Here is a 13,107-nt window from a genome sequence, read left to right on the forward strand (position 1 = left end):
TTTAAATCAAAAAACTGAGATGCAATAAACAAGCAAAGTCAAGTCTCCATTAAAACTCCTCTGCACCTTCCTTTCTCAGCACTTTCTAACGTGACTGGAATCATTGAAATATGGTTTAACAGACAGTGTAGCCAAGTTCTTACATGCTTGAGTAAGATGAGTTTGTTCAGAACACCAAAACTCAGGGAATCCCAAGCAAAGCATCCTTCAAATAAGGCCATCCACTGTTTGTTTTCTTTGGCAGTATCAAAATACTAGGAGTAAGCTGCACTGGTTCTGTCCACACAACTCTGTTACAAAGTCATGCACTCAATCTGTCTCTTAAGTCATTCTTGTCCTGTGCTCAGATGAAACCTCAGCAGTGCCACCCATTCTGGACCACTGGATACCACAGCAGTGCCACCCATTCTGGACCACTGAACCTGTGAAGCTAACACCTTTCCAGTCGCAAATCACGTCTGACCCACATTAGCAAATTTCACTTCATAAAATTCTGCTTTCATACCATCTTAAATGTTTCTTACCATATGGTTATATTTAAAAGCCTTCTAAACATTAAGCACTGACCATTACCATCAGAATATTCAACCTATTTAGTAGCCAATCCTGTTTAATTTGTTCTCTCCCAACACTCCTCCTTTTCCATTTTCTTATCACTCATTTGTGAGGCTTTAAAACAGAGATGCCATGTTCTAATTGGTTTTAGCACGTGCTGCACATCCAAACTGCAGTCACAGCTACAACCTTTGGAAGATACAGTAATGCAAAAGAATCTCTCTAAAAAAGCAACTTGCTGAAGAATGGGATTATGAGCCACCAGCTGCAGAGAAGCACGACAAGCTGCATGGCAGTACTGAGCCTACTCGTGTCAGAATTCAGAATGGTTTCAGAACTGTTTGAGTTTTAAAGCAATGTTAAACATTACGCTCTTCAGATAATAAGCAGGAACAAACTGATGATTATCACACATCACAATCCCGCTGACAGGCAACGAGTGGTGTGTCAAGCAGCCACGAGACAGAAGATAACTGAAGCTGGAGCAGGCTTTTTATAAGAAGAAAATCTTCAATCATATTTCATTGTTTTAAAAAAAAAAACAGAACAGAAATACCCTGTTTTCTTTTCCAAGAAAAATCCAAACAAATGGACTAAGTCAAAAGTACAGCCACCTGGTTGTCAAAATTTTTTAGTCTGAGCTTTGTGCCCTTACCTTAACAGCACACCTGAAGTTTTTCCCTGCAGTGATACACAGCATCCACCTACCAATGCATTTCATTACATTACTGAAATTCTCTCTGTGCAGAACAAAGGAACACCACACGAGATAAAACTGAGGGCTGGGGGAAAGGGGGTTGTGGTGGGTTTATTTGTTGTCTTTTTAAAAATGAAAATTCTGTTTGCCACCCATTCATACAACACAACAAAATACTAAAGAAAGCAATTCACTTCTCAAAAAGCGTAATGCTATGCATGTTACCCATTTATGCTGTCACCTTTTTTGCAGACACTGAGGAAAACATACCCGCAGTCTGGAGCTGGGCACCACCTACAATCAGGATCCGCAACTAGCCATCGCCTAAGCATAAACTCTTCATATTTTTCCATCAAGATGTCATCATTCAATATCAAACGGATATCGTGAGGATTGAACCGTTCGGAGCACTCCGGACAGCTGATGTTAACTCTGCTCTCAGAAATTTCTATCCGGAGATACTGACGCAAGCAATCCACGCAAGATCTATGGTGACAAGTCATTATCTCCGGGAACCTGTCCTTGGAGTGCCGCAAAAGGCACAAGGGGCATTCCATGAAGTCTCCGCTTGGCTTGCTGCTAGAGGTTGTTCCATTGTCGGAAGAGGTACATGTGGAGAAAATAGAGTTCTTGTCTGTACACATTTCTGAATGAATGCTTTCAATGCTTGCAATTCCATCAACACCTCCATTCAGATCCCTAGACTTGCGTTTTGTGTCTTTTTTTCTCCGAAAAAGAGAGCCCAAGGAAATTCTTCTTTTCTTTGGTGCCTTTTTGACTGAAGGCAAACTCACAGAGGAAGCCGAAGACTGGAGGTCCCGATCAGAGCCCATTTGCCGATGTAAACTCATGTCTAGATCACTCATCAGAAGTGGGTTAAATCTCATATACAAACCTAATCATTTTTAAGGATCAAAACATCGTCAGAAGTCCTAATGTTATGTAATCCAGTATGGGAGTCGTCATGCAGAAAATTCACGTGTATCTTTGTTTGCAGCAAATTCTTCAAAGGAATCTCCTACATTAGGAGAGAAAAAAGAAGAGAGAGATTAGAAGAACATTCATCACTTTTGGTTCTGAAAGATCCTGACGCTCTAATGACCTGTTATTCATATTACTACAATCTTCTCACCCAGTATTTCTTTCTGTCTGCTTTTTCTACCCATTACATCCTTCTCATCTTAAGGAGCCTCAAAATTCCCTGGGGGCAAGGAACATCTTTATTCTTAAGTGGTGCTGAGAAGGCAACTTTACTCCCTTGCTCTCTAGGAATGTGCATGCATGTGTATAGAAATCACCATAATCCCTGGTGACAACTAAGTAAATGTATAACCAGTTCTTACATAAAGCACACTAACAAGCCAATAAGCATTGGAAACTTTGTTTTCTCTACTGTACATGTGATCAAGTCACGTATAAGGTTAAATAAAACAAACTAAGAATTTCTGTGTGTTTTGAATTCACTTTACGATCAGCAGAAAACAAGTCACTGTGGCTAAACAACTTATGAAATTCTCAAATCATAAGGGCTTGCAGAGAAGCACGCAGATGCATATTTGGATGTAAAGCACCTGAATATTTCAGGAAACAGAGCTGCAGAGTGACAGCCAACGCTGCTTTGCCATTCAATTTCCATAGTGCAATTCAAGCAAAGACTAGAGTTAAGGTGATGACATTTGAATTTTTCATGATATTTAAAGTAAAAACCAAAACTTAAGGAAAAAAACAGACTCCCAGCACATACTAAGGTTCAGTTAATCTCCCTGTACAAGGCAAGGACAAGGAACTTCTGTTGATAGGACAGCTCCAAGGAAAGAGGCAGAAATATGTTCTCCCATTTTCCTGACAGAGGAGACTTCTACAACAAGTAGCTGATCAGTTCCAACCAAAACCACCAACTTACAGCAATACGCAAATACTGCCACTTCTTGGTAGCTTCACTGTACAAGAGGAATTCTTAGCATTGTAAAAGAAGGAAACTATTTCTCACTGGACATCAGCGGTGCGTGCCTGGATGCTGCACCTGCTGGCACCACTTTTCTCCTCGGCACTTCTCTGCTTGTGCCCCTGGAAGGAGTTCTGTGGGTTTCCATGATTTCACTTCAGTATGACAGAATCTGACACTGGATGCTGTGTGCTGCACACCTGAGCCCTAACCCCAGGACGAGTAAGCCAAGACACTGGAAGCAGCAATCCACCCCCAGAGAAGGGGCAGAAAAGGCTCCCAGACAGCCACCAACCACTGCAACCAGGCATAGCCAGACCTCTTTAGACCATGGTCAGACAGTCAGGGTGATCACACTTATGCCGCCTCTCTGGGCAGCTGTACTGTACAGGAGTGCTACCCACCTCAGGTGTCAGAATTTTAAAGAAAAGCACAACAACACATACACTTCCTGGGCTTGTTAAAAAGAAGTCTTGTATTTCAGGTCACTCCGTCTTTTTTTTTTTAATCTTAAAAAGGAAAAATTAAAAAGCCACTGTGTTCAGGAAAATCTCTGTGGAACACTATCAAAAAAATCTTATTTTTATTCCCAGGATCTATCTAAAATAAAGCCAGTTTCAGGAACATAACAAACCCTCCCTTCCATCATCAGCCTAAAATCTAGCCAAAAGGAACCCCAGGACAGCTGAGGCTGGCAGGGCCCTCTGTGCCCCTCTGGCTCACCTCAGCTCCAGCAGGGACACCCAGAGCAGGAGGCCCAGGCCCATAGTCAGGCAGCTTCTGAACATCCCCAAGGAGGAGACCCCATAGCCTTTCTGGGAGTCTCCCCCCCAGAGAGTGGGCCTCCTCTTCTCCAGACTGAATAATCCCAGTTCTCTCAGTCACTACCTGTAAGGCTTGTGCTCCAGACCCTCCACAGCTTCACTGCCCTTCTCTGGGCACACTCCAAGACCTCAATGTCCTTCCTATAGTGAGAGGTTCTGCTGGCTGCGCTATTTCTGGTACAAGCCAGGATGCCATTGGCCTTCTTGGCCACCCAGGCACACTGCTTGCTCATGTTCAGACAGCTGTCAACTAACACCCCCAGATCCTTTTCCTCTATGCAGCTTTCCAGCCACTCTATCCCAGCCTGTAGTTATGTCGTTGTGACTAAAGTACAGAACCCTAAACTTGGTCTTGTTGAATTGAGGCAATTGGCCTCGGCCCAGTGATCCAGCCTGTCCAGATACCTCTATAGGGCCTTTTTACCCTTAGATAAGCACTTTCTCCCCACTCGGTATCATCTGCAAACTTACTGAGGGTGCACTTAATTTCCTCATCCAAATCATCAATAAAGATATTAAATAGGACTGGCCCCAGTACTGACCCCAAGGACAAAACACTGGTGACTAGAGTCATCAGCTAGATTTAACTTCACCACCACTCTCTGGGCCCAGCCATCCAGACACTTTTATACCCACAAAAGTGTAAATCTGTCTAAGCCACAACCTGCCAGCTTCTGCAGGAGTATGTTGAAGGAGACAGATTCAAAGGCTTTACTGAAGTGTAGGTAGACCACATCCACAGCCTTTCCCCCATCCACTAGGTGAGTCACCTTCTCACAGAAGGAGATGAGGTTGGTCAAGCAGGACCTGCCTTTCATGAACCCACGCTGGCTAGATTGTCCTACACATGCCATCAAATTGAACTCAAGATGATCCTTACTGGGATCATCTGGTGACAGCATTCCCCACTACATCCAATAAAGGATGGAGATTCTACTTTTGGCCCACCTCCTGTTGCCTTTAAGGCTTCCTTCTTGAGGAACCTCCAGCTTTCCTGGACTCCTCTGCACTTCAGGACTGTCTCACAAAATACTCCTCTGAGCCAATGTCCAAAACTGCCCAAAGGGATAAAAGGGAAAAATCTTTTGTATAGAATATTGTCATTATATCATAGATACTGTTCACAGTGTCTGAAATATACTAAAGATGCACAAATCATAGCCTAATGCTTTTGATACATTCCGTTTATATGTCTAGAAGAGCACAAATACACTTAAAAGCATGACTATAACTACTTAGTACCATGCTGGTACTACCAGGTCAGTAGAAAACTCCATCCTCATCAAAGCAGGAAAATCCACGATGGACAGGAACAGAAATCAAAGCATTTATTTCAAGCAAGGTGATGGTGTTTGTTTTTTTTTTTTCCTTAACCAAAGTAAGAAAAAAACAAGAGTAACCCAACCAAGTCTATAACTATGACCATTCCCCCTCCCTTTCTCTGGGAAGGAAAGAATGCATATTACAGCCATCTCTGTCAGTTTCAAAAGATGTACAAAAATCAAGAAATAGCAGTTCTGGTGGTTAAACAGACATTCATTTTTATTTTTATTTTTTAAATAAACAGATTCCCTCATGCTCTAAAGAAGCCACTAAGTCCTACAGTTCTCTTTGCACAGAGAGATCCAATAAGCAGTCTCTCATGCTCTTCTAAAAAAGGCTGAAATTCTGTCAGGACTATTGAACAGAGAAGCTGCCAGATACTTCGAGACAAGCATCAATTACTCTCTCTAGATTCAAGTGCACAAGGTTAGTTGAAAAATCCATATTCTTCCCTATGCAGTAATTCTGGATTGTCATTTTTAGTAGCATTTGAAGATGACTGCCTAAAAGACACTGCAAATGATTTATTACAGAGAAAAATGAAGACAAATCTTACAATGCTAATTACAATCAGAGCTGAACAGAAGCACAAAAGCCTTGCTGGTGTAATATGGAGCCCTTGACAGCCCTCATGCTGCCCAACCCAACACAGCATCTGCGTATTTTTGCTGACAGAAGAAAGGTATTTCGTTCCGTACAGCAGGAGAACACAATGCCTGCATTATTCCAGTAACAACAAGCCCATACGGAATAGATATGCTGTGTGAAAAGTCGAGTTGTGAAATCAAAAGATTTCAAAGGAGCTGAGATGCTCAATTAGGATGACAGCTGTCAGTACCCTGACTCTGAGCAGCAGAGTCTGTGCCACTCTCCCTGACCTGTATACACAAACAATTAGCATGGGAAAGGGATTAACAAACACCCAACTCCCAGAAATATAAGTTCACCACTGTCTTCAACACTTCCTCAAAACACTTAACAGATTACATAAAAACATGTTTCTGGCTTCCTGCCATGCCTAAAACCCTACCACAAATCAAGATTTTAGCAGTTCTTTGCGTTTTTCTCATGCCACAGACCACGACAAGTCAACTTTCCACAGCACAGAGACATCTTCTAATTTGAAGATTTCCATAAGCACAAATGACGCCTATTGACATAACTTGTTTATAGACATAACTCAGCATTTATTTTCTGCATGTTGCTTCAGTTGCGTTTCCTCAACAGGTTTCCCCAGCAAACTAGCTCCACTTACACCCAATTTATTCCCTTTTGTAGTTCTTGTTGGCCTCGCTGACTTAAGTAAATGCTATTGCTAACCATATAATGAGGAAAGAGGGAAAGGAAATAAGAAAATCTTACAAATTAAGTTTTCTACTTTGAGATGACTGAAAAATGTCTTCTGGTATGGCTCTCTGCAATGTAACCTTAGCACCTCACCAATTTTAAAACTTCTTGAGAAATGCTCTAAGATGGCCAAGTTTAACCCTACTGAATTTGCAAGAAGAGAGCAATAGTCATAATTCCACAGGCTAATTATTTGCAGAAGACTACCCTTCTGTCCCTAACTTCTTCAAACACAGAGACAGCAGCTTATCTTGCAGCCTGCTCTTCACACACACAACCTAGCACAGCAATCACAAAGAAGGTATTCCCAGCCAGCTGTACATGCAACTTTGCAGCATGACAGCAGGTTTAAACACTGATGTAAGAAAACAGAAAACACCATAAATATAGCCGCAGCTACGTCATCACTAAAATCCTTAAGAACTGCCTTACGTCACTGGTGCTTAAATTACAGATTTTGACTTTTCCTGTTGCACCCTTTATCTTATGCATTTGTTCCTCCTGGCAATTTAACCAACCATCAACTTGGTGTTGGTACACTGAAAGCTATTTATTGATCAAAATAAACAAATAACAGCTTCCTTTAACATCTGTAACACCCAACACCCACGCTCTCCTGCTCTCTGAGAGATGCACTTCCCCAACCTGCAGACAGCTTTGGCAAAAAAGCCCAGAGATCAAAGTTCATCCACAGACAACATACCTACAGATGTGACGCTTGCTTCTGCCTCCCTCTTCTAATGAAGATCTCCTGTTGTGATCTCTTGTATCCTTGAATTTCTAGTTTACGATGTTCTTTATGTACAGATATCTGTAAACACCTAAAGAAAGCATCAGAAAAACACACTGTCATTTTTGTTTACTCCACAGTGTAAGAATTGTAAAAATAAAACAGAGTAAGAAGTAAAACGTATGCAAAAGTTTAAGCTATTAAGTTAAAAGCCAATGCACAGGATTTTTAAATATCAATCAAGTTTATGGCTCTAACAGGCATTCTTTACATATCACTTCATTCCACAGTAGTTTTTAAACTGAAGAGAAAAAAAGAGCACTTTTGTCTCATGATTTCTAAAAAATACACCCTACTGCCTTTGATCAGGTTCGCCCAAAGTCTGGCAGCATGGAGAATTAGAACAGACTGAGGTACAGCCTTCAAAGAACTTAACAGCTCAATTGTTTTCTCAACAATTCCAGTGTTTTCCCTCAAAAACTACAACAATTAGTGATATATCTATCATTAAATATCTTTATAATCTTGTAAACATTGAATTTCAGTTTGCAGGCTTTTTCGGGATGCCTTTTAACTCTGATTTCTAATACAAGGTAAAATTAAAGAGTTTCATTATTTGGATTAAACCAATAAGATCGTTCAATCTAAGAAAGTTAACAGATTTGTATCAAAAAAATTCTCAAGCTTTGAGAAACTTCCCAGATCTAGAGAAAAAACAACCCTATGCTTACCAAACATTTACAGTGATGTATTACAGTATGCCAGGATATAAAATACAAAGTCAAAGTGACCTAAATAATTCATTCACCTCACACTGAGCTGTGTAAGACTATTTGAAGTGTATACTAATGTAAATTTTCCTTCATTGTGGTTTTCTCTTTTTCTGAAAGAGGGCACTGTTATAGCAAGGTTACATTTTACAAAACTGATCTGAGCAGAAAGTAACTGTGATCTTTCAGACACTTGTGCAGGAAGATACTTCCACATTCATGCCCCCCTGCACACACACACGCACGTACTTCGCTTCAGGCACAGAGACCAGACCGCTCTTTACTTAAGTTACCAGAGCTCCTATTACCTGTAGACCTTTTTCAAAGCGCACATCACTTCATTATTTAGTTAATTAGGCTCTCACTTCTCTATATCTACAACTGATTCACTGATGGATGCATAGAAGCCATTTTTCAGAAATGGGACTCCCAGACTCACATTTGGTCAAAAGACAAGTTTGTCAAAATCTTTAGAAATGTCAAGACAAGTCTCAAAAGTTACTTATCAACTTTAAACAAACGGAACCATTTCAGTAAAGTAAGTTCTGCTTTTAAGCACTGTTCCAGGCACTTCCCAACTCCACCTTCATGTCTGCAGCAATCGGAGGTGCTGACAAGATGGCGGCCATATCCCTCTCAGCAGCACTGACAAGCAGAACAGGGGGGCAGCCCTTACCCCTGCACAGCTGGGAAAGGAGAGTCTCTCAGAAGAAAAGCCCGACACAAGCAAAGTGAGAAATCTCCCAGGAGGAAAAGGATTTGCTCTAACGTGGAAATCATACGATCATCAAGGTTGGAAAAGATCTCCAAGATCATCCAGTCGAACTATCCACCTACCACCACCATTTCCTCACTAAGCCATGGCCCTCAGTACAGCATCTAAACATTTCTTGAACACCTCCGAGGATGGTGACTCAACCACCACCCTGGGCAGCCTGTTCCAAAATTTCTGTAACACAGTCAATTGGCTTTATAAATCGTCTAATAATTAGGACAGGCTTGGAAAAAAAACAACACTTAAAATTAAACAAAAGTATATTTATGAGATACTAGAAGCAGGTGGAAGGCCAGCACTGCTCCCAGGTGACACGCAGCATTTCTTTTCAGCTGCTAACCTACACCTCAGCTGGGTGATCACTGAAGCAGAACAAGAGTTCTGTCTGCAAATACCTTTCAACAAACATTAAAAAGAAACATTGTGGTTTCTCTTATCAACTTCAAGTCTAGAGTATTACTTCAAATCCCAAATCATGTTATAAAAGAATTTTGGTTTACACAGCTACAATTATACATTACTTAATATGAATAGCACTTGTGCAGCAGAGATATTTGAATCTCCTAAAACCCTAAACGCTACACGGTAATCATCGTCACCTCACAGTTTACTTTGATTACAGTTCATTTTTCTTTACAACCTCGTGCCAATTATCTGGAAACGTTATTTTCACTTTCAGAACAAAGCCACAATTGTTCGTAAGACAGTGAAGCACACAGACAGCAGACCCGCTTGGGCTCAGAGCCTGAGACAGTCCCTCTGACCAGCCACTCAAGTCAGGAGACTGACAGGGGTTAAAGTACACACAGTCCTGCAGAGCACCTGCTGCAGAATTGACAAAAGTTAACTGATATATCATGTTCTGCTTTAAAATTCACACTGGTACGTAGCACACGACCAACCAATCCTAACAGCAGAAAAGCCTTCAGTAGTTACGCTTCTTCCTTAGAATTGACTGCGCAACACAACCCGTATCATGTGTCTGTGACAGCTGCTGTTAGGAAAGGAAGTCCTGCAAGCTGCTCAGCTCATTCTGAAAGTCAGAGTGACGCTGCCAGCGCCAACACCACCACTCCCTAACCCTTGCAGAGAGCACTTGCACAGAAGAACAAGCAGCTGATGGGCCTCCCCAAAGCCTGACTGTTCTGGGGCTCCGTGATGCTTTTTGGTCACTGTCCTTTTAAACTCCAAAAAAAACCACTCCACAATCAGACACAAGCAGCTTAGAGGAGAAGCATCTTTTCCTCTACAATTCAGATGCCCAGTAAAAGATTTCTTCTGCACAGATGTACATTATAAACAAGGTCAGCCATGGTAAGGCAGAGGTCTGCTGATATTCTTCTAAGGGTCCACAACGTACAGTTGATGACAAATGCAACAGGATTCCTTAAATTATATATACACTAATTTTCCAAACCAGTAGCATTACATATGGATACATCAAGCACAACGGCTGACACAAACCAACAGCTCAGCAGTGAGACCTGGCTCTATTTATGAACCTCCCAGCCTATATCTGTAGCAGGGAAGACTAACAGGATCAATTTTCTCTTATCTACCTGAGCAAAGCAGTCTTAGCCCAACCATGTTCTCTTACTGCAATGACAAAAAGAAGCTGATCTTATGCACTGTGGTGCTACTGTAAGCAAATGTACACCAAATTCAGCCAACTCAAACCACTCCTGGAAATCCTGGAGGGGGGGAAAAAAAAAGGGAGGGGGGGGAGAAATTTTGGTTCACCAGCAGTATTTTATTGTTTTAACCATTAAAATCCTCATACAGACACAATACTTTCTTGCATAGGTGCTGGTAATTTTTTCTCTTTGTGCAATGATGGGCATGTATTTTCACTTCCGTGGAGTGATTTGTTTATATATATATAGACGCTGAGGTCATACTCTAAAACATCTGGCTGGCAGGCAGTCTGGAAAGTGGAAACAACACCAAGGGATTAAAAATTGCCCAAGCTGCCGACACACCAAAAAGGGGTTTTAATCCAACTGCATTAATGCTTTCATTTTTAACTTGGTACTCATTCTGTCCATCAAGCCGATAAGAAAGTTGGCCTGTGGGAACAAATTCTTCTGACCAAGGATGGACAAACGACTGTCTGCCATGCCTGGGACAAAAACAACTACAACCCAGAACAAACACCAAAACACCACAAAACAATAGCAACAGCAATGAAAAAAACACAATTAAAAAAACCCTCAAAACCACATAAAAACCAAACTCTTTCTCACCCTAAGAGAATATACTGTAAATTCTGCTTTTAAATTTCTAATCATCTTTAAGTGCCATCAACACGAAAGAGCTAAGGAACTTCATTTTAAATTCTTCCTTCTGAAAACGCACATAAGGTATTAACAGACCCAGATACTCCATCCATGCAGTGTTAAGAAAAATATAAATGAAACAAAAGAAATGATCAGCAATATCAAAATAATCCCCAAGCACATTTACTTTGCTCAGAACAAAAACTCAATGCTGGATTTTTCTAAGCTCTGCATATAGTCCAAAGCAATTATTCCCCACTTTGGGTTTTGCTCTTTAAACTACTACTGACCAATGCCTTGGGATTTACTTCAGCTCCTTTTTATTCTAAATTATATACTGCAAAACAACTGGAATGAATACATAGAGAGGTGAAACAGTAACAGAAAGTTTGGGTTCCGCAAGTATTACCAACACTGCAAGTGGAAAACATTGCAACACTTCTGCGAGCTTAGGTCATTTTTACAGAAAAACTGCTTCAAAATGAAAATAACTCAGACTTCTGCAAACTTCCAGAATATGTAGATGTAATTTCAGGCCTGTAATCATGCCTGCTCAGACATCAATGGCCACACATCAAGTTCTGAGACATTTCTGTTTTCAATCAATCTTCAGAGCGTGTCCTACTCTAAAAAACAAAGTAACGCGTACCCTGCTGTAAGGCAGGACAAATATCACAGCAGCAGGATCTAAAACCAAGAGCAGGAGTTCCAGAGAAGCCTGGGCAGCTTCTGCCCCGCATACCACACTGCAGAGATGGCAGCCAGGGTACAGAAGAGGTAACAGATCTCAGGTCCTGGCTCCAATTTAATATTCAATCTGGCAGCAGCAGCCAGGAGTTTGTCTGGCACTGAAGCAAGGCATTAGTGAACAGCTGACCAACAGACAGCATCTTTCAGCTCCCTTCCAGGTTGTCTCTGGCAGACCTAACACTTATTTTCAGGGTGGGGAAGAAAAAGAAAAAAAAAAAATCTATCTAGTCTTGAAATATCTTCGCCTCAAAATAAGAAGCACTGGAAAGTATTCAGGCATGATTTCCAGCTTCCAGTGCTATTTTATCCATTATTATTAGCAAAATGGATACACAGATAACACGCATAACATACTTAAAACTAACTTTAAAAGGAAACTGAGGTTAAAGGTCTTGAACTCTCTCTGTGAGACCAAGCCAGCTGTGCTGCCTCACCATGGCATGGATCCGAACTGGGTCACAGATCCTGCAAGGCATTGGGACAGCTCACTGCAACTTAAGATGCTGCGACTGAAGTGCACCTCAACCTTGGCAACAGCTTCTGCGTATGGTTCCATCTGATCGAAGGCTCTGTAAAAAGCAACTATTTGTTGTGCTAACATAATTCAACAAGAGACTCAGAAATACAGGATACTCTAGTATTAAGTGTGGAGATTGGTGGCCCTGCAGGGGAGTTGGAGCTTGATAATCCTCGAGGTCCCTTCCGACCTGAGCCATTCTATGATACAATTCTATGAAGAACCTGGGGACCTGAATGAACAACCCATGGCAGCCATGACAGCAACAGCAGGTCCACAGCAAAGGTGGGAACTACGACTACTTAACTCTGCCATGGCTGATGCCATAACACCATAATCTGTCAGACAGCATCCCTGCACCAGCACAGCTAACCATTTCTGTTCACTCAAGAAGTGAAATCAGCGCACAAACTGAAGCAATGTACCCAATACCACCGCTGCCTGGCCTAGGGATTCACCAAGCCAGTATACAAACATTGGCTGCAACAGTCCTGTGTAGATGGATTTGGTACAGTTTAACTAGAGCTGTCACTGAACTATACCAAAAACACCAAGACCAAACCAGAACAAACAACTTAGAGAAAGAGACAAAAACAAA

At 41.5% G+C, this 13,107-nt stretch overlaps 1 protein-coding gene across 11 annotated transcripts in view; it reads right to left on the minus strand.

The window, feature by feature from the left end:
* RNF19A (ring finger protein 19A, RBR E3 ubiquitin protein ligase) overlaps positions 1-13,107 on the minus strand; it is a 58,769-nt gene that overhangs the window by 18,197 nt on the left and 27,465 nt on the right. For 10 of the 11 annotated variants that reach the window (XM_031591080.2, XM_090137846.1, XM_031591077.2 and 7 more), the window contains 2 exons: positions 7,395-7,512; positions 1,523-2,270 (listed from right to left, as the gene is read on the minus strand). In XM_031591080.2, the coding sequence (XP_031446940.2) occupies positions 1,523-2,139 (617 nt within the window). In that variant the 5' untranslated portion in view covers positions 2,140-2,270; positions 7,395-7,512. Of the gene's footprint in view, positions 1-1,522; positions 2,271-4,969; positions 5,056-7,394; positions 7,513-13,107 lie in introns of those variants that run through there. The other variant, XM_031591082.2, reaches the window with a different exon arrangement.

The sequence above is a fragment of the Phasianus colchicus genome, chromosome 3 (assembly GCF_987193195.1).
Source record: "Phasianus colchicus chromosome 3, bPhaCol1.hap1.1, whole genome shotgun sequence".
In the NCBI taxonomy this organism is placed as follows: domain Eukaryota; kingdom Metazoa; phylum Chordata; class Aves; order Galliformes; family Phasianidae; genus Phasianus; species Phasianus colchicus.